At 49.3% G+C, this 25,511-nt stretch overlaps 1 protein-coding gene across 1 annotated transcript in view; it reads right to left on the minus strand.

Annotated features, from left to right (window-relative positions):
* MYO18B (myosin XVIIIB) overlaps positions 1–25,511 on the minus strand; it is a 303,099-nt gene that overhangs the window by 41,289 nt on the left and 236,299 nt on the right. Inside the window, exon 41 of the mRNA XM_079957728.1 lies at positions 9,476–9,609. Within this exon, the coding sequence (XP_079813854.1) occupies positions 9,476–9,609 (134 nt within the window). The remainder of the gene's footprint in view (positions 1–9,475; positions 9,610–25,511) is intronic.

Genomic DNA, 25,511 nt, shown 5'->3' on the forward strand with positions numbered 1-25,511 from the left:
CAGAGTCTGTCAAGACTGGCCCATACGGGCAGGGGTACCTTTACCTTTAATTTGTGGTAAAAGAAAGACACAGCTGCAGATGAGTGAATGTGTCAATTTCAGTTTCCCTCAGCTTCTCATTTTCCTAATATTAATTTCAGTTTGCCACATTTACACAGTCCAAAGTGCAAAATTCACCAGCATTTTAGTACAGAATTCTCCTAACATACACATTTTGCAAGCAATCTCCCTTATATAATGAAGATTTGTATACTATTTTCAGTATGATGTGCATTCCAAAAGATAGATGCATTTCAGTTAGTGAACTGTTTTCCATTAGCACCAGGGAATGGTGAAAAGTTATTTTACAGAGGCCAACAGAGCATGGGAAATGGAGCATGTGATCCCTTTGTGGTGCCCTTTCCCTGCAACCTGCTATCACCCACAGGCAGGGAACCTTGAGGCCTCCAGATGTTGCTGAACTACAACTCCCATCAGCTTCAGTGAACATGGCCAACTGCCACAGACGATGGGAACGGCAGTCCAGCAACATTGGGAGGAGCCCCTCTGGTGCTGTAACTCCACCAACCCCTGGAAAAGCTGAGATAGCAAAGATGTTCTGGGTTGGGCTCCTGGAGGATGGCTCAGCATCCCTCCAAGCGTGCAGGGGAAGCAGAGCCCAACTTTGAGCAAGGCAGGCCTACGTGAGAGGAATTTGCTGGCTGCTCCTGGGCAGGGTCGGAATAGTTTGGCTGCTCTCAGAAAGTTTACATTGTGAGTGGCCCCTGCTGCCATGTTTGCCTTCACTTCATGTCATTCATTTTATGCATTTTATTTGACAGAGAAGAAAGCACCCAACTGCTAATGAGAGAGGGAGAGAGAGGGAAAAACCACAACCAAACTAGGAGTGAGAGGGGGAGACACACAAAACAAAATGCTTTTCCTTTGAAGCCTGGCTGCTCAGAAACCATGCCAAGGCATACGCTTCTGAATAGGTCCGTTAATTATGGCAGCTGCAAGCCAAATCGCTTACGCAGTGGCCTCCATCCATAAATTCTCGCCGGCTGAGGAGAGCTCCTCAGCCGGCCACTTGCAAGGCTCAGCTTGACTTGGCTCTGGGCTCGTGTTTGCCAAAGTATTCTCTTACCTTGCAAAGGAGCTAATATACTGTTGTTATATCTGTCTGACTTGAGAGACAATGGACTGAGCCTCTGGGGTTGAAATCAAACTGCTGTGTTAGCACCGGTGACCTCCCTGGGGCACAAGCCCCGGTAGGGTGTCTGGAGGTCCTGAGCTGCCCAAATGACAAGACCTCCTCTCAGTCTTGCTGATGTGGTTCAAAGGAATGCAGAGCAAGACATTTGGCACCAGCTTAGTTGCAGGAGTTGCTAATAACAACTGGACAGCCCTCCCTGGGGTGCGTGACAAATCTGTCAAGTTCAGTCTTCGTTTCACTTTTTTTCCAATATTAAGGTCACTTTGCCAGGTTTCCACATTCCATCTGCCTTTTTTTAAGGCCTCATGAAAATTTGTCGGCATTTTACTTTGCACTTTTCCCAATACACACATTTCTTCAAACAAATCTCACAATAGTGCATGTTTGTGTGATATTTTAATAAATATATGCATTTTATACATAATACCTTGTGGGGAAACTGCACAAAATTCAGATACAGTGGTACCTCAGGTTAAGTACTTAATTCGTTCTGGAGGTCCATACTTAACCTGAAACTGTTCTTAACCTGAAGCACCACTTTAGCTAATGGGGCCTCCCGCTGCTGCCGCACCGCTACTGCATGATTTCTGTTCTCATCCTGAAGCAAAGTTCTTAACCCGAGGTACTATTTCTGGGTTAGCGGAGTGTAATGGTTCTAGGGGTTGCTCATGCGTAAACCGGTGCCACACCTGGCTCTGGAATCCCTCTGGAGCCCGCTCTCTCCCTCTGGCCCTGATGGCAGTTCCCTGACACGGAGTCTGTAACCTGAAGCGTATGTAACCTGAAGCGTATGTAACCCGAGGTACTACTGTAATTTAAATTCTACAAAAAGTGTCTTAGCTACAAGATGAGGGGCATTGCCCCCTCCTTCAGGCTTCCCTCAATAATCCTTCTGCATCCCCCCAAAATTGGTGTATTCCACAGTTCAACCTGTGTATCAGTGTATCAGTGTATGATGGTGTATCAGTGAAGGAATTAGCCCTCTGGTTTAGCTTGCCTCTGGGCAGTGGCGTAGCGTGGGTTATCAGCACCCGGGGCAAGGCAAGTAATTTGCGCCCCCTAACCCATGGATTTGCACCTCCTAACCCATGGATTTGCGCCCCCTAACCCATGGATTTCCCTAACCCCCAGATGTTGCGCCCGGTGCGGCCGGCCCCCCCTGCACCCCCCACGCTACGCCACTGCCCCTGGGCACTGAATCTGTTTGTCTGGGTGGTTTGTAGAAAGTTCTTGCTATGAGCATGGCTGGGACAGTTTAGATTTCAGCATCATCTCACCCGCCCACTACAGGTTGCGATGAGATCATCACAAGCCTCTTCTTTCTCCCTGAGATTTCCAGCAATGCCTTATGGCCTGTTTGTACAGGTCAGTTCACACAGAAAGATGGCTTCATTTTGGTTCACACACAGTTTCAGAGACCAGGAATCAGGCAGGTTCACATTAACATGAGAATTGACCCATCTTCATTCCCGCTCTACCTGCCATGGATTACTCTAACCCTTTTTTAAAACTACCTTAGCCAAAGGCCAGGAACATGTCTTGTGGCAGTGAGTTTCATAGTCTCATCTAACTTTGCACATCTATGACCTTCAGGGGGCAGGAGCAGCTTCAGGTGGACTCGATGCAGCATGTCTCAACCTCACGGCTCCTGATTATGCAAGGTGGAACCCCAGGAGGCATCAGATTGAGGCCAAGTTGCTCTCGCTACTTTTGTTTTGCTTTTTTAAGGTTCTTTTGTTGTTTTCAGCTCCTGGGACCAGTTCCCTTTCCTGCCCAATACCCTCACCCCAGAGTCAAACACTAAAGGTCGAGTTCCCATCCACCAGGAGGAAACATGGAAATGCACTGGCTCCAGACTGGTTTCTCTCCACCTCGTGCACTGAGTCATCCCTCTGCAAAGTGAGTCCATCACGTGATGCTGCCACAAAGATGAAAGGTTTTCAGCAGAGACTCAAGGAGCTGCTCTGCTCTGGCCTTTGACAAATTAGGAGGGGAAACCTCACTGAGAGAACTTGCATGGCCATACACTCAAAAAGCCACAAGAAAAGCCTCCTGGATCAGGCCAATGGCCCATCTAGTCCAGCATCCTGTTCTCTCAGGGGCCAGCCAGATGCCCATCATAGGAAGCCCTCTCCTTTCCTGTGGTGTCTAGAAACTGCTTTGCAGCAGCATCACTGCCTTCAACTGTAGATGCAGAGCATGGCCATTGGCAGCCCCCTTCACCATGAATTAGTCCAATCCTCTCTTAAAGCCATTTAACTTTATGGCCATCACTGCCTCCTGTGCCAGAGAGTTCCATAGTTTAGCTATGCACAGCATGAGGGACTCTACCAATATTTAGCTACACTGGATAACTCTGTGTGTGTGTGTGTGTGTGTGTGTGTGTAGTTTAAATTCTATTAATGTTTAATTGTTTTTAAGTGATCCCCACACACACTGCCTTTGTTTTTAGCTGTTCCTATTTTATCTGTAAGCTGACTTGAGTCTGCCAGGGAAAAAGGCAGGACAACAACAACAATAACATCCATGAGTTCCAGTGTGACCAGGGGAAAAACCTTTTCTTCCACTCTCTCCATGCAATGCATCATTTCATGGAGTGTGGTTTGTTCCATGCTCAAGTTAGATCAGGCAGCGGGGAAGCTCTAAAAGGAAACCCCTGTCCTAAAAGATGGAAGCTGTATGGATGTGTATCTGCACACAACACACCATAGGAATCTGCCTTCTGCTGAGACAGATCAGTGCTGTCTGCATTGACTGACAATGGTTCTCCAGGTTTTCAGGCATCACATAATCGTACAGCTGGAAGGGAACGCCCAGGGTCACCTAGTCCAGTCCCTGCAAGACTCTTCATCGGGGATTGGGCTGGGAGCCTTCTGCAGGCCAAGCAGATAGCCTCCTGCTGAGTTTTGGGCCTTTCCACACACAGCTGGCCAGACAGTATGTGCCACAGCCACCATTTCTGAAATATACTCAGAGTCGCAAAGTGATTTCATGCTCCTTATTCAGCTCATAGTGGTGAGGAGGAATGAATGAAAGTCCCCTCAAGGTATCTGCTTTATATACATTATTTACACAATGGGCTGCACATGATTAGCTAATTCCGGAATTCTACTGTAAGCCAATCAGGTTGTGGATTCACTTCTATCTGGAGCATGATTGGGTAGTTCCTGCCAACCAATCATACTGCTGCATTGTTCTAGGACCAATCAGACTGCTGCATTCTGAATCCTATTGTTCTAGGACCAATCAGGCTGCTGCCTTTTGGATCCTATTGTTCTAGGGCCAATCAGACTGCTGCAGTTTGGATCCTATTCAACCCAGTACCCCTCTAAGTTCCAGTCCTGCCCGGGAGGTCGCATTCATAGTCCTCGAGGTACGCCGGCGGCCTACGTGTGCGTTGCGGCCTGGGGTGTTCCCTGGTCCGGGGTTCAGGTTCTGGCTCGTGTTCCAAGGATGCTGGCTGTGATGGGGCTGTTTGGTCTGGCGCAACCGGCTCACTCAGTCGTGGTTCTGGTTCCAGTGTCCTTTCGGCCTCGCAGGTCCTCTCTGTATTTACTGCTTCTGCCTCTCCTGCTGGCCCCTCGTGCTCTATGGGCCTCACTGCCCCTCTGTTCCCTTGGGACTCCTCTGCCCTTTCCTCCTCCTGGTTTTCTCCTGGGAATCGTCGCCGTATCTGGTCGCAGTGGCGGCGCCAGCATTGCCCCCCATCCGTTAGCACCTCATATGACACGGGGCCAGTGACCCTGGTGACTGTGGCGGGTACCCATGCTGGGCCTGCCCCAAAATTCTTTGCGTACACTGGGTCCTGAGCCTCGAAGGTCTGGGGGTTCTTGCCTTCCCCCACCACTGCCTCATCCTGAGCTCTATCGGGGTGAAGGCGGTCCAATCTGATTGCAAGGCGCCGACCCATTAGTAGTTCAGCGGGGCTCCGGCCAGTCGTTGAGCTGGGGGTGCTGTGCTGTGCTAGAAGGAATGTGGCAAGGCGGTACTCCCAATCCCCTTGTGTCATACGGCGAAGGGTGTCCTTGGTGGTCCGCACCATGCGTTCTGCTTGGCCATTGGTGGCAGGGTGGAATGGCGCCGAACGGATGTGGCGGATGGCGTTCTGCGTTGTGAAGGTTTGGAATTCTACTGACGTAAATGCAGTCCCGTTGTCTGAGACGAGAGTGTCAGGGAGCCCGTGGGTTGCAAACAGCCTGCGTAGTACCCGGATGGCTGCGGACGTAGAAGTGGACGGTACCAGTGCGACTTCCAGCCATTTGGTGTAGGAGTCCACCACTATGAAGAATGTTTTCCCCTGAAAGGGGCCAGCGAAGTCCACATGCAGTCGTGACCATGGTGCTCGGGCGGACTCCCAGGACTGGACTGGGGCCCTTGGGGGATCTGGGCGGGATTCTTGGCAGGCCTGGCAGTGTTTGACCCAGGCCTCTATCTCTCCGTCGATCCCTGGCCACCACACATAACTCCTGGCAAGGGCCTTCATTCTTACTACCCCTGGGTGTGTCTCGTGTAGGGCTGTGAGGACCCTTTTGTGGAGGGGCTGGGGAACAAAGACCCTGCTTCCCCATAACAGGCACCCCTTGTGGGCCGACAGTTCATGTTTGCGGGTTGTGTAGCCGGCGAATTCTGGCCCGGGGCTGCTGCTGGGCCATCCCCTCCACACCCAGTCCAGGACCCGGGAGATGACCCTATCTTTCTTGGAATGGTGTGCAACTTCTTGTGCCTGAATGGGGCGGTCAGGAAGCAGCTCCAGGCTCATAACCTCTTGTGCAGGTGCTGGGTCGGGGCCTGTTTCCGGTAGTGGTAGCCTGCTGAGGGCGTCCGCATGGCCCATCGCCTTCCCCGGACGGTGAATCAGTGCATACTGGTAGCTGGCAAGGAAAATTGACCACCTGAGGACGCGAGGAGACAGCACTTGGGGGGTCTGCTTTTCAGGGGCAAACAAGCCAAGCAACGGCTTGTGGTCAGTCACCACGGTGAAGGGCCGCCCGTACAAGAAATCATGGAATTTTTTTACTCCCTTCACGATTGCCAGACCCTCCTTGTCGATTTGCGAGTAGTTTCGCTCGGTTGCGTTGAGTGTCTGGGAAAAGTATGCCACTGGTACCTCTCTTCCATCCGGGAGTTGGTGTCCCAGGACAGCGCCAATTCCATAGGGCGAGGCGTCGCATGCTAGCACCACCGGCAGCCTCTCGTCGAAGTGTGCCAAGACTGAGTTTGAGACAAGCAAGTCCTTGACTGCCTGGAATGTGGCCTCCTGGCGCTGGCCCCACACCCAAGGGGCCCGCTTGTCCAGGAGTCTGTGTATGGGCTCCGCTACCGCCGCCTTGTGGGGAAGGAAGGAATGGTAAAAGTTCAATAGTCCCAAGAAGGCCTGAAGTTCAGTCTTGTTCTTGGGCGCTGGGGCATCACAAATGGCCCGTACCTTGTTCCCAGTCGGGTGGACCCCTTCTGCATCCACCATAAATCCCAGAAAGTCCACCTGAGGCACTCCTAGTAGACATTTTTTCCGCTTCACCTTGAGACCCGCCGTCTGGAAACGGTGCAGAACGGTGCGGAGGCGGTCCTCAAACTCCTCTGGTGTGGGCCCGGCAATCAACACATCATCGAAGAAGGGGGTGACGCCAGGAATCCCTTTAAGTAGAGAGTCCATTAGATTCTGGAATATGCCTGGTGCCACGCTGATACCGAATTGCAGCCGCTTTACCCTGAATGCTCCTCTGTGCGTCACAATCGTCTGTGCCTCTGCTGTGGCCTCATCTACTGGCAGCTGTTGATATGCTTGGGCCAAGTCCAGCTTGCCAAAAATTTTCGACCCAGCCAGGGTGGCAAGAACATGGCTGACCACTGGCACTGGGTATGCATGGGCCGTAAGGGCCTTGTTTATGGTACATTTGTAGTCTGCGCAGATGCGGACCGAACCATTAGGCTTGACGGGTGTGACAATTGGGGTTTCCCAGGGGGCATTAGGCACCGGCTCCAGCACTCCTTGCTCCACAAGCCGGTCCAATTCCTCGTCTATACGGGGTTTCAGGGCGAACGGGACCCGGCGGGCCTTGAGCCTGACCGGTCGTACTGCGGGGTCAAGCTGTAGAGCAATGGGGGGGCCCGTATACTGTCCCAATTTCCCATCAAAAACCCCCGGAAATTCCTTGCATATGGCGTCCACATCCACTTGTAAGCTAGTGTGGTTCACCCCGGTGACGGCTAGCCCCAGTGGTCCAAACCATGCCAATCCCAGTAAGCTAATGTAGGGGCCCTTGACCACCAGCAATTCCAGTTGCCGCGTCCGCCCTCGGTATTGCACCCTGAAGGTCCCCACCCCCATTGTGGGGACCTTACGTTTCTGGAAGTCCCGGAGGGTGAATGGGGCCGGCCTGAGTTTGGGACCCCCAGTAGGACACAGTTTCCTTAAGGTCCTTGCCGAGATTATGGATAGAGTTGAACCCGTGTCAAGCTCCATGCGGCATGGGGCCCCCTCTATCTGTACGTCAACATAAATTTTCTCTACGTTGGGGTGGGGCAACTGGTATACCTGGAAGTCTGTGAGCTCAGTCGAGTTGCCTTGGTGCCCCGGGACCTGGGGCTCTTGGATTGGTCATCTGATGCCTGGCGTCGGGTGGGCCGAGCCCGACACACCCGGGCGATGTGTCCCGATTTTCTGCACTGCCTGCACTCTGCGTTGCGGAAACGGCAGGTCCTCCTCTCGTGACTTTCTCCGCAGCTAGCGCAGTTCCCTTCTTCTCGTCAAGGTAGCTGTGGTATGTGGGCTGCTTGAGTGCGCTGCTGTACTCGGTGCACCTCCTCCCTGTCGGATCCTGAGTCGTCGGTGAGGTCTTCATGGTGGACCCTCGGTTGGGATGGCTGGCTCGGCCGTGCCTCTTGCGTCGACCTCTCGGCAGCTTCCGTTGCCAGGGCCTCCTCCAGAGCGACCTGGAACGTTAGGTCCTTCTTAGCGTAGAAGCGTCGTTGCAGCTTCTCATCCCTCAGGCTACCGACGAGGCGGTCACGAAGCATGTTCTCCAGCTCTGAGAAGTTGCAGAACCGGGCGGCTTGGCGGAGAGAGGTCACAAACCCAGTTATGGTTTCCCCAGGGGCTTGCCGCTTTGCATAGAAGGCATTTCGACGAGCCACCACTGAGGGCTGCGGCGAAAAGTGCCCCTTCAGCTGTTCCATTATTGTTTTGTATGGAACAGTAGCGACGTCTTCAGGCGCAAGGAGAGCCCGGGCGATTTCAAACGTCTCCTCTCCGCAGACGCTGAAGAATATTGCCCTCTTCTTGGCGTCTTCTTCATCGGTGACCCCTTTGGCTTCTAGGAGGAAGGTGAAACGGGAGGCGTACGCTTCCCAGTCTCCAGATGCTGGGTTGAACGGCGAAAAGCTGCTGTTGGTTGCCATTCTGAGTTCCTTGTGTCCCGGAGCTGAAGCCTGGATACACGGTGCGAGGCAGCGATGCGGCAGGTGGCGGTGCTGCGGTGCTGTGTGTGGCAGTCAGCTCAGCGGGATCCCACCTTCGTCGCCAGTGAAATATACTCAGAGTCGCAAAGTGATTTCATGCTCTTTATTCAGCTCATAGTGGTGAGGAGGAATGAATGAAAGTCCCCTCAAGGTATCTGCTTTATATACATTATTTACACAATGGGCTGCACATGATTGGCTAATTCCGGAATTCTACTGTAAGCCAATCAGGTTGTGGATTCACTTCTATCTGGAGCATGATTGGGTAGTTCCTGCCAACCAATCATACTGCTGCATTGTTCTAGGACCAATCAGACTGCTGCATTCTGAATCCTATTGTTCTAGGACCAATCAGGCTGCTGCCTTTTGGATCCTATTGTTCTAGGGCCAATCAGACTGCTGCAGTTTGGATCCTATTCAACCCAGTACATAACAATTTCCTAGCCGCACTACTTCACAGGGGCACTGAAATGTGAAAGCGCACCCACCCAGAGCACCCAGCTCCAAAGCCCCAACTCCAGCCAGCTCTGCTCCACCCCACCCCTTGACCTCGGAAGGCTCTCTGGGGCTGTGCCTTCTGGCTTTTCTTCACACACTGCACTGGGGGCTCCACCCCCAGGCACTTTTTTAAAAAAAAATAAATAAATATTGATTTCACAAGTTTTGATTTTTTTCACACAGACAACCAGGCCTCTTGAATGGTGTCAGTCGAAAGTGCCCGCAGGCAGCCCTGTCAGGAGCCTGGAGTCTGAAGAGGAAGGGCGCGGGGGAAGCAGCAGGCTGGCTTGAGAGGCGGAGACCCAGTCCTGCCAGCACACTCACCTCTCCCTATCACTGTCGTCACTCGACTGCACTTCTTCCAGAGCCACCTGCAAGTCCGCAATGCGGCGGATGGAGGTCTCCAGGTCTGCCTGCAACGTCTGCCTCACTGCAGAGAGCTCGTCCACTTGCTTCTCCTGGAGAAACATGAGCACAGGGTGAGGGGGGGAGGGTTAGTGGTGGCCCAGGAAGCAACACACAAGCAAGGCAGTCCTGAACAGGTCAGCTCAGCAAATCATTTGCTCAATGCATTTCTGTTAAGGTATTGTGCTTTATTCTAGAAAGGGGAAGGTGGTTTGAAAAAAGACAATGTAGTGCAGTGGTTAGAGTGACAACCCAGGTCATTCATTAAACCAGGGATGGAGAACCTGCAGGCCTCCTCTTGGACCACAACTCCCATCAGCCCTAGCCAGCATAGTCAATGGCCAGAAATGATGGGAGCTGCAGCTCAACCACATGTGGAGGGAACCACTTTCCCCAAAGCCAGCACTGCAAAGAAAGCTGCCTCACACCAAGTCAGGCTCTGCCCTGTATTGTCTGCACTGACTGGCAGCAGCTGTCCAGGATTCCAGGCCAGGTGCCTTCCCAGCCCCACCTGGAGAGCTTGGGGATTGCACCTGCAACCTCCTGTATCCAAAACAGATGCTTTGCCACTGAGCTAAGTGCGAAACAAGATTCCATTTTCATGGTCTGGCATAAAGGGCTAACTTTAAAAGGAAAAGGGATAGGTGCCTTACGCTGTGCTTTGTGACCTGGGCTTTGCTCTGAAAGCATCCAGAAAAAGGTATGTTTTCAAAATGGATTTGAAGGAAGAGAGGAAGGTGGCAACGTGAGGCATTCCCAAAAACAAAACTAGGCTATTTATGTATGCAACGTCAGCAGCAAGGGTTATAGTGGCAAAACACTGGAAAGATAAAAACGTGAGGCATCCAAGAATAGGTATCTACCCAAGGACCTCTATGCAATAACAAAACAATCTCTAACCCTGGACCCAGACAGAATTAGCTCTCCTGCCAGGCTGTTGAAAGCGACTTTCCCTTGCTCACAAAGGGTTGCTAGCTCTGCTGCAGCCAGACTCAAAATTGCCAAACATTGGAAGTCTGCATGAGGTCCCTCTAGGGCTGGGTGGTTTGAGAGGATGTGGGACATTGTCTTGCTTGAGTATGTAACCCATCACAAGGGTTATGAAATGAGGCCATCTGGATGCTGTATGGTTTCTGTTCCTATGATTTATAAATAAAAATAGTGCACTGCACAGCCCTCAACAACACGTCTTCAAGGTACAAGAAAAGTTACAAGAATCTGACTCACAAAGAACTTTCTGGCAGTAAGAGCTGTTTTGCAGGGGAATGGATTCCATCAGAAGGTGGTGGACTCACCTTCCTTGGAAGTTCTTAGGCAAAGGTTGGATGGCCATCTTTAGTTAAGATACTTTAGTTGAAATTCCTGCATTGCAGGGGGTTGGACTAGATGACCCTTGTGGTCCCTTCCAACTCTACAGTTCTATGACTCTATATGACTTCTGAAATGTCCCTTTGCAGAATCTATTTTATTACAGTCTGCAAAGTGTCCTGAACGTTCTGTCCATTTTATTCCAACTGCAATAATTTGCTTCATACATTCATTGATCTTCGTTTTATTGTTTCTTTGTTATTTCTGAAAACTATGGTAAATGAAGATATCTCTACTATCATTATTTCTTTTTTTTTTTAAATGACAGTTAAAAGTGAGGGTGAAATCAGGTAAGTGTTCGGCCAAGCAGGAGGCTGGAAGGAAGGAATTACAGCAGCAGGAAATTGACTGAAAGTGCACTGGAAGGCAAATTCGCATGGGTGGCTCTTTCCACCTCCCTAAATGCCTTGATCTGATGAGACTCGGCTGTGCTGAGGAGGGTGGCTGGAGCAGAGAAAGGTGAGCTGCCTGCTGGGCAGATGAGACATTGGCCTCGGTTAAACTCCTAACATTTCTCTGATATTGCATCCACCTTTCCTGTAGGGAAGGAGTGATGTATGCTGAACAGACAGGAGGCAGACGCCAGCTGCAAAAGGCTCCTAGGATGGGCAGGCTTGGCCTTCTGGGGTTCACCCGTGAAGGCCCTTGATCTGTTTGCTTCGCATGGTTCCCTTCACTTGCTGAAGTGGGAATCTTCTCTAATGGAACGCTCCCTGTCAGGACAGGTAAAAAAAGGAAAAAAGAACTTCTCCATGCAACGCATCGCTGAACTATGGAACTTGCTCTGCCAGGAGGCAGGGATGGCCTCCAACTGGGATGGCTTTAAAAGAGGGTAAGATAAATTCATGGAGGATGGATTTCAAGGAACAGGGACAGGCCCCCTCAAAATTCCCCAGTGGCCATGCATGCACACTGCAGGGTGTGCTCACAACATGCACACAAGTCGTGGGGCATGTGCACATGGCATGCTGACATTGGAGGGACAGGCAGTGTGCTTTAAGGACTCGGAAACAATCGGTGGCTGCCACCCATGATGACTATACTCTGCCTCCACAGCTGGAGGCAGCAATGCTTCCAAAAAACCAGTTGCTGGAAGCTACAGGTAAGGAGAGTGTGTGTGCTCGGGTCCAGCTCATGGGTTTTGCAGGGGCATCTGGCTGGCCCTGTGAGAACTGGATGATGCTGGACTAGATGAGCCATTGGCTCTTATGTTCTTCATTGTTGCTTGGATTATTGTCCCAAAGCACAGTCAGCACTGCAACCCAATATACTGTAATCCAATATGCTGACCGCCATAACATAAATTATGTGCACATGCACACACGCGCGCACACACACACACGGTCCTAAGGCAGGAGAGGAGACTTTTAGGACAGCAACTCCCATCAGCTTGACCATTGCACAGGCTTGTGGGCTTCCCAGAGGCATCTACTTGGCCACTGAGCTGGGTATGCTTAGCCTGGAAGAGAGGACCCTGAGAGGAGATAGGATAGCCATCTTCAAATACCTCAAGGGCTGTCCCATGGAAGAAGGAACAAGCTTGTTTTCTCCTGCTCTGGAGGATAGGACTCCAACCCATGGCTTCAAGTTACAAGAAAGGAAATTTTGACTAAACATCAGAAAGAACTTTCTAGCAGTAAGAGCTGTTTGACAGTGGAACGGTCTCCCTTGGGAAGAAGTGGACTCTCCTTCCTTGGAGGTTTTTAATCAGAGTTTGGATGGCCATCTGTCCATTAGTTGATATTCCTGCACTGCAGGAGGTTGGACTAGATGACCCTCAGGGTCCCTTCCAACTCTACAACTCTATGATTCTATGATGCTGACATATGGAACCTGGAACGTTAAGACACTGGGATTGGGCTGGAGTTTCTATCTTGTGTCACTCCCTTACTGGAAGTCTAAAAGAGCAACCTGAAGAATGGCTAGGCAAGCGTTAAAAATGTTTTTTATAACTGACACCTTTGTGGAATGCATGACCCACTTTTATAGCGACAGAGGCAGGCGCTGAAAGATTGCATCTCCCAGGGAGAAAAAAATGCAATGTCGGACAGGTAACAGCGGCTGTAATTGGCAATTTGTAAATGAGAATCAGGAAGGCAAACAACCTATTGATTCAGAACAAACTCAGCCCCTCCAACATTTGGATGACAACATATATTAAAATAATTTTCCTCCCTCTCCCAAAGATGAAGCTCAATTCATCCCAACTGCCTGGCTCTGTTCTTTCAGTCCCCCTACCCCTTTTCTTTCTCTCTTCCTGACAACCAAGAGTGTCTGCCTGCCAACAACGATGAGCAGGAATTATTTGGCAAGATCTGGGAAATGTTGCTGCCTCCTTCGCTCATGACTGCACTCAAAATGTATTTTTAAAAGACCCATGAGCAGTTTTCTCAATCTGGATTTTATAAATTATTATTAACAAACAATGCAAGTTCCCCCACAGCAGATGCCTCTCTATGTCAGCACATGCCCTCCTCCTTCTTTGCATGGTGCTCACACATCTTTTTTATCTGGGAGGAGGGGTGCATGGCAGTTGAGTTATTGCCTTCTGGTGGAACTTGAAAGCTGAAAGATTTTCAAACTGTCACAGGGATTTAGAAGCTCTGGGGGTGGGAAAATGGATGGGTCCACTGAGGTGTAAGGCACTGCCATGGCTGACCCAGAGCAATCATTCTGGAGTGAGGCAGAACAAAAGGTTTCAGCTCAAGTGCAGAAGCCATGTTGGTAGCAGGTGGCCTGGGACCCCCATGTCCTGGGTCTTTTCTGCTGGGCTTTGATTGTATGTTTGTTTTAAACAGAACTTGGCCTCCCGGGCTGCTATGCATCCTGCAAAGCCAGAAAAACCCCAGGAACCCACCCTTTTAATTTGCTCCTGGGCCTAACATCCCTTGTGTGGGTCAAGAACTAGGATCACTGAGAGGCATAGTTTGAAGCCAAATAGGTGCACTTGGATGGTGAATGGAAAGTCCTGTGAAACTGGGTCTGTGAGCCCCCTTCCTTCACCAGGCATTTTCAGGGGGCTGCATCTGTCTGCAGCTTGCTCCAATTTCTGCAGCTTTATGCTGGTTTTACTCCATTGTTCTTTGTGTACACAGCCCTGGGGTCTGTCTGGATGAAGTGCAGTTTAGAATTTTAAAAAATAAAAATCTGTTGTGGATTTGGCCTGGCCAAATCACCTAGCTCATGATGTCAGAGAATTCTGATGGAAACAGGAACAGAAATTGCCAGAGGTGTTTATTTGCCCTGTGTATGGAACAAAAATCAGTTCAGTGAATACAACTGATATCTGCTGTTGTTTATTTCAGTCCAGAAACAATGCATAATTGATTATGCCCCCACCATTTGCTTTGTGTTTCCTTGCATTGAAATGAATGGGATGCAATAATCTAATGACAACATAAGTTACAGAATTTCACCATGCTGGACAGTGGAAATAATAACACCAACCTCCCTGGGGTTGTCAATGAATAGGTCCTCCAATGGCCCCCTCCTCATGCTGAGCCGGCCAGCACTTTCACGATGTCTCCTAGGAACTTATGACATTTCGGGGAGCTGGACTAGGTGACCCTCAGTATATGTTCCAACTCAACAATTCTGTGATTCTATGGCATCCAGGTGAACCTCCCTTGAGGTTGCCTGGCTTGCATTTCTAGCCTTGCTCTTGACTCCTGGTTGGCGCTCTGATCCTGACTGCTCTCTGGTCCTGCCCTCTTGGCTGCCTTTCTGGCTGCCCTCCCCTCCTGGCTCCCAGCTCCTGATTCCTGGCTCTCTGCCCTGCCCTGCCAGCTTCAGACAAGCTGACTGCAGGACAAAGGGGGCAGCATGTGTGTGTAGAGTTCGATTGGTAGGTTTCAATATGGTACTCTTGACAGTAGCTGAAATATTTACACTCATCCTGACCAACAAGCCCCAGATCTCTGACTGGCCTTGGGACAAAGGAAAGACTGAGTCATTTCTAAGGGCCTAGGTGGGAATAGGATTTTGGTTTTGAAACAGGGAGCTATTGTTAAGAGTTGCCTGCCATAGAGCTCCCTGCTTTGCATTCAGGAGACATCAAGTGATGATGATTATTACTCTGTCTGTTTGAAAACCCGGGAAGTTTTAAGTGTCAAAGCAGTTATTTTGGGTATAAAAGATATTTTAATGCCATCGCTAAGATGGGAGTCACACAAGGTTATGTGGTATGTGAGCGAGAGATGCTGCTTTAAAAGATAAAGGGGGGTGTTTAACATAATTGCACTCTTCTGAAGATGTATAATGTACCACATTTCTGGCTCCCCCCTTGATATTTTAAGCATACCTTGAGTATTTGGCTCAAAACCGCATCAGGATTATTGATGACAGAACTTGGGTATTTACAAGAAATTGAATGATGATTGAAATGGGCTTTTATACAGGAAGATTTTGGCACAATCTCACAGGAAACCGACATCACGAAAGAAGAATTGGCTACATCCTGCTCCTTTTTTCATCTGGGATTCTAACACTGAAGCCTTGATTGGAAAGTAGGGTGGCTCATTTAAAAAACACTGAAATTCTAAGCCAACATTTGTCCTTTCTGATCCAGAGATTTCCTGTGCAGAAAAACAACCAGAGAGCAGTGGTGTAGTGTGGGAGGTGCTGACCCCCCCCCGGTCCTGGGTGCCCCCATGACAGGCTCAATCATTGGAGCCTGGCTCTGGTGTGCAAGGGAATGGCCGAGGCAGCTTTCTCACACCCAGCCTCAGCAGATCCACTCCCGGGTCAAGCCTGACCCGGGGCAGAGTGTGGGATAGTCGTTGGCAGCATTGCAGCAACTCTTCTCTGCTGGGCTGCACACGTGAGGGAGCTGGCTAGGCAGCTTCCTTGCTCCCAACTGCAGCTCCGTCGCTGGGTCAGGTCTAACCTGCAGGGCGAAGAGGAGGAGAGTTGGCAGCAGTTGCAGTCCTTCTCCTCTGCTGGGCTGTGGCATGCGAGTGCGCTGCACACGCTGCTTTGCAAGGCAAGATGCAGAGGGCTTCCTCTGTGCTCTTCCCCCTCGGGGGACCACCCTGCCCGCCCTGGGCAGTTGCATTTTATGCTCTGCCACTGCCAGAGAGTGTTAACTTAAGAGGAAACATTGTCTCCTGGCCCCCTCCCTTGGAAACAGTGCGTGGGCTCCCACCTCAAGGAAACATGAAAGCTTTATTTTAAGAAGTCAGGATACATGGTTCAAATGTCCACAAGCAGAGTTTTGGTATACATGGCTTGTTGTTGTTGTTTAGTCGTTTAGTCGTGTCTGACTCTTTGTGACCCCATGAACCAGAGCACTCCAGGCACTCCTGGCTTCCGGGACACGGCTGCTGCTGCTTGCGTGAGTGTTGGGAGGACCGCTCCCTCTCCTGCCAACTCCATCCGGCTTAGGGGGCGGGGCCTGCACTCGCACCCACAGCATAAGAGGCCTGAGAGAGGCTTCCGGGACACTGCTGCTGCTGCTTGCGTGAGTGTTGGGAGGACCGCTCCCTCTCCTGCCAACTCCATCCGGCTTAGGGGGCGGGGCCTGCACTCGCACCCACAGCATAAGAGGCCTGAGAGAGGCTTCCGGGACACTGCTGCTGCTGCTTGCGTGAGTGTTGGGAGGACCGCTCCCTCTCCTGCCAACTCCATCCGGCCTAGGGGGCGGGGCCTGCACTCACTGCCACAGCATAAGAGGCCTGAGCAGCTACCGGCAGCAATGGACAAAATGGTTTTAAATGTTTTAATCGCTTTTAATTTGCAGCACTTTAAATGGTGGTTGTTGTTTTTTATAATATTATATTATTTCATGATTTTATTTTTGCTTGGGGTGGGATAAGCACTGAGTCAGCACTATTGTTCCTTGTTTTGTTTTGTTTTGTTCTGTTTTGTTTTATTATTATTATTATTCTGTTAAATTATTATATAGTTTGTATTTTGCCTTTTAAGGGGGAGGGTCATGGCTGCCTGGGAGTGGGCCTCAGCCAATAGATTGGGTGGGGCAGGTTCCACAGGGGGAGATGTATTGGGACACCCGATCTCAGTGATCACGGGCAGGAGGAGGAGTTATGCTAAGACCAGACCATGTCATTACCGAGGAGGCAGGTTTAGTCGTTGTTTGAGGACTATCCCTGCCTCCAGGTCTGGTCCTGACCGGAAGGATACAGTAATCAGCAAGGGAAACCCACATGACCTGAAAGTGTTGCTGTGCAATGCCAGGTCAATGATGAATAAAACCACTGCCATCCACGATCTGATTGTGGATGGAGGATTTGACCTGGCATGTGTGACAGAGACCTGGTTGGATGAGGCAGATGGGCCTGTCCTTGCCGCTGCCTGCCCACCAGGTTTCTCTTACGCACAGCAACCCAGGTCATGTGGGCGGGGAGGGGGGGTTGCAGTGATTTTTAGGAAGTCATTAGTCTGCACCAGGCGTCCTATTGGGAAGACCCAGTTTTCTGAGTGCATGTTCTGGAAGTTGGGCAATAGGGGCAGTACAGGATTCCTACTGGTGTACCGACCTCCCCGCTGCACCAAGGATTCCCTGCCCGAGCTGCTTCAGGTCGTGGCGGATATGCTCCTGGAGACACCTAGCTTGGTTGTCCTGGGGGATTTTAACATCCATGCCGACACGACCTTACAAGGGGCAGCTCGGGACTTCGTGGAAAGCATGGCCTCCATGGGGCTGTCCCTGAATAAGTCTGGCCCAACTCATAGCCACGGACATGCCTTAGACTTGGTGTTTACCTCTACGGATGTTGGTGATCTGACATTAACTAAAAGCGAAACAAAAGAAGTGCCATGGTCAGATCACTTCCTGGTGCAACTGGACTTCTCCGCAACCCTTCCCCTCCGCAGGGAGGTGGGACCGATTCGGATGGTCCGCCCCCGCCACTTAATGGATCCAATTGGCTTCCAGAGAGTGGTAGGGGATGCTTTACCCCAAGTTGATGGCCTTTCAGCTGATTCCCTGGTGGCACGCTGGAATGCGGAGTTAACCAGGGCTATTGACTGTCTGGCTCCGAAGCGCCCTCTCCGATTGCATGGAGCCCGAACAGCCCCGTGGTTCTCCCCGGAGCTGAGGGTGATGAAACAATCGTTGAGACGGCTAGAGCGCCGGTGGCGGAAAACTCATTCTGAATCAGACCGGACACGGGTTAGAGCTCAACGTCGAGCCTACCAAGTGGCAATGGCGACGGCGAAGAGGGCCTTCTTCGCCGCCTCCATTGCATCTGCAGAAAACAGCAGCAGGAGACTTTTTCAGGTGGTTCGCAGTTTATCGGAACCACCTGTACCACCGGGGCCTGGTAGGGACCCCAAGATCTCCTGCAATGCTTTTGCAAAGTTTTTTGCAGATAAAATCGCTCAGATTCAGAAGGAAGTAGACTCCACCGTGGGAGCAGGGCCGGGGCGGGAGAGTGCTAGAGTTCTGTCTGGTCCTGTTATATGGGATCAATTCCAATCTGTTACCTCCGAGGATGTGGACAGGCTGCTTGGACGAGTGAAACCGACCACCTGTCTTCTGGATCCTTGCCCATCCTGGCTGATAAAAGCGAGCCGGGAAGGGCTGGGCGATGGGCTTTGCGGGGTGGTGAATGCTTCCCTCTGTGAGGGAGCCTTCCCAGACCCGCTGAAAGAGGCGGTCATTAAACCGCTTCTTAAAAAAACATCTTTAGACCCGGCCAATTTGGCCAACTATCGCCCAGTCTCAAATCTTCCATTCTTGGGCAAGGTGATTGAGCGGGTGGTTGCTGAACAACTCCAAGCACGCCTGGAGGAAACGGACCATTTGGATCCCTTCCAATCGGGATTCAGGCCTCACCATGGGACTGAAACTGCCTTGGTCGCGCTGGTTGATGATCTCCGGCGGGCTAGGGACAAAGGTGAGAGCTGTTTCCTAGTTCTGCTGGATCTCTCAGCGGCCTTTGACACCATCGACCATAACATCCTTCTGGACCGTCTAGAGGGGCTGGGAGCTGGGGGCACTGTTATACAGTGGTTCCGCTCCTTCCTCCTGGGCCGTGTTCAGAAAGTGGTGGTGGGGGATGAGTGTTCAGACCCTTGGGCCCTCACTTGTGGGGTACCTCAGGGTTCCGTCCTCTCCCCCATGCTTTTTAACATCTATATGAAGCCGCTGGGAGAGATCATCAGGGGGTTTGGACTGGGTGTTCATCAGTATGCAGATGACACCCAGCTCTACCTCTCCTTTAAATCAGAACCAGTGAAGGCGGTGAAGGTCCTGTGTGAGTGCCTGGAGGCGGTTGGAGGTTGGATGGCGGCTAACAGATTGAGGTTGAATCCTGACAAGACAGAAGTACTGTTTTTGGGGGACAGGAGGCGGGCAGGTGTGGAGGATTCCCTGGTCCTGAATGGGGTAACTGTGCCCCTGAAGGACCAGGTGCGCAGCCTGGGAGTCATTTTGGACTCACAGCTGTCCATGGAGGCGCAGGTTAATTCTGTGTCCAGGGCAGCTGTCTACCAGCTCCACCTGGTACGCAGGCTAAGACCCTACCTCCCCGCGGACTGTCTCGCCAGAGTGGTGCATGCTCTGGTTATCTCACGCTTGGACTACTGCAACGCGCTCTACGTGGGGCTACCTTTGAAGGTGACCCGGAAACTGCAATTAATCCAGAATGCGGCAGCTAGACTGGTGACTGGGAGTGGCCGCCGGGACCACATAACACCGGTTCTGAGAGATCTGCACTGGCTCCCAGTACGTTTCCGAGCACGATTCAAAGTGTTGGTGCTGACCTTTAAAGCCCTAAACGGCCTCGGTCCTGTATACCTGAAGGAGCATCTCCACCCCCATCGTTCAGCCCGGACACTGAGATCCAGTGCCGAGGGCCTTCTGGCGGTTCCCTCATTGCGAGAAGTGAGGCTACAGGGAACCAGGCAGAGGGCCTTCTCGGTAGTGGCGCCCGACCTGTGGAACGCCCTCCCATCAGATGTCAAAGAGATAAAGAATTACCTGACATTCAGAAGACATCTTAAGGCAGCCCTGTTCAGGGAAGTTTTTAATATGTAATGCTGTATTGTTTTTAACACTGATTGGGAGCCGCCCAGAGTGGCTGGGGAAACTCAGCCAGATGGGCGGGGTATAAATAATAAATTATTATTATTATTATTATTATTATACTCCTGTCTTCCACTGCCTCCCACAGTTTGGTCAAACTCATGTTGGTAGCTTCGAGAACACTGTCCAGCCATCTCGTCCTCCGTCATCCCCTTTTCCTTGTGCCCTCCATCTTTCCCAACATCAGGGTCTTTTCCAGGGAGTCTTCTCTTCTCATGAGGTGGCCAAAGTACTAGAGCCTCAGCTTCAGGATCTATCCTTCCAGTGAGCACTCAGGGCTGATTTCCTTCAGAATGGATGGGTTTGATCTTCTTGCAGTCCATGGGACTCTCAAGAGTCTCCTCCAGCACCATAATTCAAAAGCATCAATTCTTCGGCGACCAGCCTTCTTTATGGTCCAGCTCTCACTTCCATACATCACTATAGTGGTACCTCGGGTTACAGATGCTTCAGGTTACAGACACGTCAGGTTACAGACTCCGCTAACCCAGAAATAGTACCTTTGGTTAAGAACTTTGCTTCAGAATGAGAACAGGAATCACCAGAAGCATTTCTCTTGGGTATTGTTGGAAATGAAATAAATAGAAAGGAATGTAAGCTTTTTCTATATGCAGTAACAGCAGCAAGAATACTATTGGCCCAAAAATGGAGGCAAGAAGAATTACCAACGATGGAAGAATGGAGAATGAAATTAATGGACTATGTGGAACTTGACAAACTAACGGGAAGGATCCGAAACCGGTGGGACCAGAAATTTACCGAAGACTGGAGTAAATTTATGGATTATTTGAAAAGTATTTGTGATGAACAGATGACGTTTGTAGGTTTGCAAGAGGTTCTGTGAGGAATAATATTATTATTAGTTTCTATTAACAGTTTCTATGCAAATTCAATTCTGGTTCTAAATGCAGCATAAGGGGTTTCTACAGTATAGTGTATTTTAAAATAGGTTTTTAGAGTTTTTAGGGGGTTTTGAATGTTTTATGTAGTTTTTATGTAGTTTTATGTAGTTTTTAAGTAGTTTTATGTAGTTTTGTGGAAGTGTTATGTAGTTTTAATGTAGTTTTATGTAGTTTTGCAATTTCATTGTCCTGCATGGGACAATGACAATAAAGATATATCTAATCTATCTAATTAGAAATATTGTAAAAATGGAGAAGGAGAGACGATAAGTTAAGAGATGTAAAGGCAATATTAAGTTAGGAAATGCATAAGAAGTGATTAAGATGGAGGATTATCAGAGGTGCTGATGGAAATCCAATAAGAATGTATTTGTGATAAACTGTGTGGTATGTTTTATAATTTTGTATTTTAAAACCAATAAAAATATTTATATAAAAAAAAAGAGGAACTGCGCGGCACCGGTACAGTGGGCCCCATTAGCTAAAGTGGTACCTCAGGTTAAGAACAGTTTCAGGTTAAGAACAGACCACCAGAATGAATTAAGTTCTTAATCCGAGGTACCACTGTACAGTGGTGCCCCGCAAGACGAATGCCTCGCAAGACGAAAAACCCGCTAGACGAAAGGGTTTTCCGTTTTGGAGGCGCTTCGCAAAACGAATTTCCCTATGGGCTTGCTTCGCAAGACGAAATGTCTTGCGAGTTTTTCCGACTTTTTTTCCCTCCCCCCCCTTTTCTAAGGCGCTAAGCCGCTTATCCGCTAAGCCGATAAGCCGCTAAAAGCTGCTAAAAGCCGCTAAGCTGCTAATAGCGCTAATCCGCTAAGCCGTCAATGGGCTTGCTTCACAAGACGAAAAAACCGCTAGACGAAGAGAATCGCGGAACGGATTCTTTTCGTCTTGCGAGGCACCACTGTACTGGGAAAACCATAGCTTTAACTATACAGATTTTTGTCGGCAAAGTGATGTATCTGCTTTTTAAGATGCTGTCTAGGTTTGTCATCACTTTTCTCCCAAGAAGCAGGCGTCTTTTACAGGGGACTAGGAAAGGGAGGGGGGCGGCAGGTCGCCCCAGGTGCCATCATGGAGGAGAGGGGGTGAAAAATTATCAAGGAACAATTACTGCCCTACAAGGGCGGTTCACAAAAATCTTATTTTAAAAAATGCCTGCTCCAAAGGTCTTATCTTACTACACTAGGGATTATATAGCTACATATGAAATTTCATGCATATCAGTTAATATCTTGACCCGCCTCCACGAAAATAGCTGTTTTCTTGGCTGTTTTCCTATGTCGTGAAGGCTGAAATTTCAACAAAGCATATGCCTTTGCTAGACTCTTTTTGGGCACCTGCTAAAAGCATTCTTCTTTAGGCAAGCATACCTAGATGCTTAGGAAGTTGAAGTAATTTTAATCTTAATATTTTAGCTTTTGTATGTTTTAAAGTAGGATTGTTAATTTTTCTTGATTTTACTGCTGTGGTGTGTTTTTTTCTTTTGTTTTGGTAAACCACTTTGCAGGTTTTTTAAAATAAGTTTTATTAAATAAATAAACAATAAATATAAATAAAATAACACAAGCCAAAACACAATTTATCCTGTAGATTTAGGTATCTGTCACCTACTTGTTATCAGAGGCTCCGAATCCACATTCCTTTGTAAGAAATTATGAAATAACGTAAAACCATTTTTGCAGGCAAAAAAAATCAATAAAAAAAATCAATGGGGGGTGACAAGAAATTTTCCACACTGGGTACCACCTGACCTTCCTACGCCTCTGGTCTTTTAATTTCGTGACTGCTGTCACCATATGCAGTGATAATGGATCCCAAGAAGGTAAAATCTGTCACTGCCACCATTTTTTCCCCTTCTATTTGCCAGGAGGTGATGGGACCAGTGGCCATGATCTGCTTAAGCCTGCCTTGTAGAATTTTGAGCATCACTTTGCTAGTGTGTGAAATGAGTGCAATTGTGAGGTAGTTGGAGCATTCTCTGGGCTAGATCTAAGCAAATATGTTGTCCAAACACCTGACACACACCCGAGCTCCACTTTTAAAGACCCAATGATGTAGAAAATAGAATCGGGATTCAAAATGACCTTAACAAATTGGAGACATGGGCCCAAATGAACAAAATCAATTTCAGCAGGGACAAATGTAAGGTTTTGCACTGAGGCAGGAAGAGCCTGATGCACAAATATGATGGGGGACACATGGCTTACTGGCAGTACATGTGAAAAGGATCTAGGGATCTTGGTGAACCATAAGCTAATTTGTCGAAAGTGTGCTGCTGCAGAAAAAACAACAACACTAATACTATTCTAGGCTGCACCAGAGAAGTATAGTGTCCAGATCAAAGGAAGTAATAGTACCACTGTATTCTGCCTTGATCAGACCACACCTGCAATATTGTATCCAATTCTGGGCACCACAATTTAGGAAGGATGTTGACAAGCTGAGATGTTTGCAGAGGAGGGCAACCAAGATGGTCAAGAGTCTGGAAACCAAGCCTTATGAGAAATGGTTGAAGAAGCTGGGTATGTTTAGCCTGGAAAAAATGGTACCGAGAGGAGATATGATCGCCATCTTCAAATATATCAAGGGCTATCACAAGCTTGTTTTCTCCTGCTCTGGAGGGCATGACTCGAGCAATGGCTTCAAGTTACAGGAAAGGAGATTCCAACTAAGCATCAGGGAGAACTTTCTGACAGTAAGAGCTGTTTGGCTGTGGAACGGACTCTCTTGGGTGGTTCTGGACTCTCTTTCTTGGAGGTTTTTAAGCAGAGATTAGATGCTCATCTGTCGTGGATGCATTAGCTGAGATTCCTGCATTGCAGGGGGTTGCCCTAGATGACCCTTGGCATCCCTTCCAGTGTTATGATTCTGTGTGAGCAAGGAGAAAGAGCTCGCAAGGAAGTGCTTCTATGGGGGGGCTTTGCTGAGTCTGTTCATGCCAGTGCAGGTGATGGTGCCTCCCTGAGTTCAATCCTCTGGGTCTCCCTTCACCTCTGCAGATGGGTTCAGTGACCCTGAGGGTATTTTGGGTGGGATTCAGGGCCTTATGCAATGGGGCTTTCCCTCCTCTCCTCCCTCCACTCTCTGAGTTTGAACCCCAGAAGAGCATGTGTGTCGAGGGGAGGCTGTTCCATCTGACAAGCTGATACTCTTGAACAGGCAGAACATTTACAATAGTGCAATGTTGGAATCCACCCTTTGTTTTATGAATGTGGTTTTACTGTAGATTTTATGCTGTTCACCACCAGGATTGGTCCATCCCCCCTTAATGCTGGTGGCACATTTTTCAAAATAAATATCTCCAAGATCACTTTTAGTAAATATGTATCTTGCAATAGTTTCCTCCAGCCCAGATGTCTATTGGCAAAATACCCTAAAATCAAAAGGCGTTCAGGCATTTCTGCAATCCCATCAGTCAGCAAAGTTAAATACTAACCAAAATCAGGGAACAGAAACCCAAAGCACCCAGCAATTATTACCTGAAAAGGATTAACAAAGAGTTCTGATTAACAAAGAGGCTTTGCTGGTGATTTTTTCACCCAAGGAAGGAAATAAAGAAGAACTGGATTAATTGGCTCAGCTTTGACAAATGCAGTCCAAGCTCCATCAAGGGCTCCACACCTCATAAATGCCAGCCTTTCATTTAAATGTGGGGGTGAGAATACAGCTGGCCCAGTCAGGGGCCCCTCCACTGTCCTGGGGGAGAGGAGCTGAGAGAGGAGGCAAGGACCCTTCTGTGTGGGAAGTGGCACCTTTCTGGGAAGTGCATCCAACCAGTCCTGGGGGTTTCTCTTCCTCCTACTTCCCAAATGCTCAGTAGGAAATGTCTGTGGCTATTCCATTAAGCTGCAGAGAGTAGGGCTATTCCATCAGGCTCTGCCAAGAGACCAGCCGCCTTGGCCTCTCCCCAGCCATCCCCTTGCATACGCAGGCATCGCATCAAGTGACCTGAACTGCTTCTATCCCAGCAGCCCTTGACCTGAGGAGCTTTGACACAACCAGTCAATTTCTCACTGTGATTTTGCATCCCTATTTACTTCTCTGATCTGTGCATAGATTCCCAAAGCAATTCTGTCCCATGAGCCCATGTCCTTCTGAGGAGCTGTGTCCCAGACGGAGCTCTAGGGGAAGGCAGAGACCACAAGGGCCAGGCAGAAGGCAGAGAAGTCCAAACCAAGTGAGCTCCTGCCTCAATTGAGGCTGGCTCAATAATAAAATATTCGCATGAGCAGCTAGTCAAAATGGCTTCTTTCATGGCTTGCTTATTTATCATTCCCATCTGCACTGTCAAGCTTCCCCACCTGCCCCCTTTACTACACTATAAACCAAGGGTGCCCAAACTTTTTTCAAAGAGGGTCAGATTTGAGGAAGTGAACACGAGTGAGGGCCGACCAAAGTTCTTGAGCTTTTTTGGGGGATTTACAACTTCTTGAGCTTTTTTTTGGATTTAAGTTGCTGAGCTTTTTTTAGGATTTTACCCCAGAGACCGTCTTAAATCGACCCGAAGGCTAGATTAGGCCCCCGAAACAGACTTTGGACATGCCTGCTATAAACTAATTAAAGTTGTTTGAGATTAGTGTGAATTCTATTTCTGCAATTTACTGTACACTAGCACCCCTCTGTTAATATA

Source organism: Podarcis cretensis, assembly GCF_951804945.1.
Source record: "Podarcis cretensis genome assembly, chromosome: 16".
NCBI classification, from domain to species: Eukaryota; Metazoa; Chordata; class Lepidosauria; order Squamata; family Lacertidae; genus Podarcis; species Podarcis cretensis.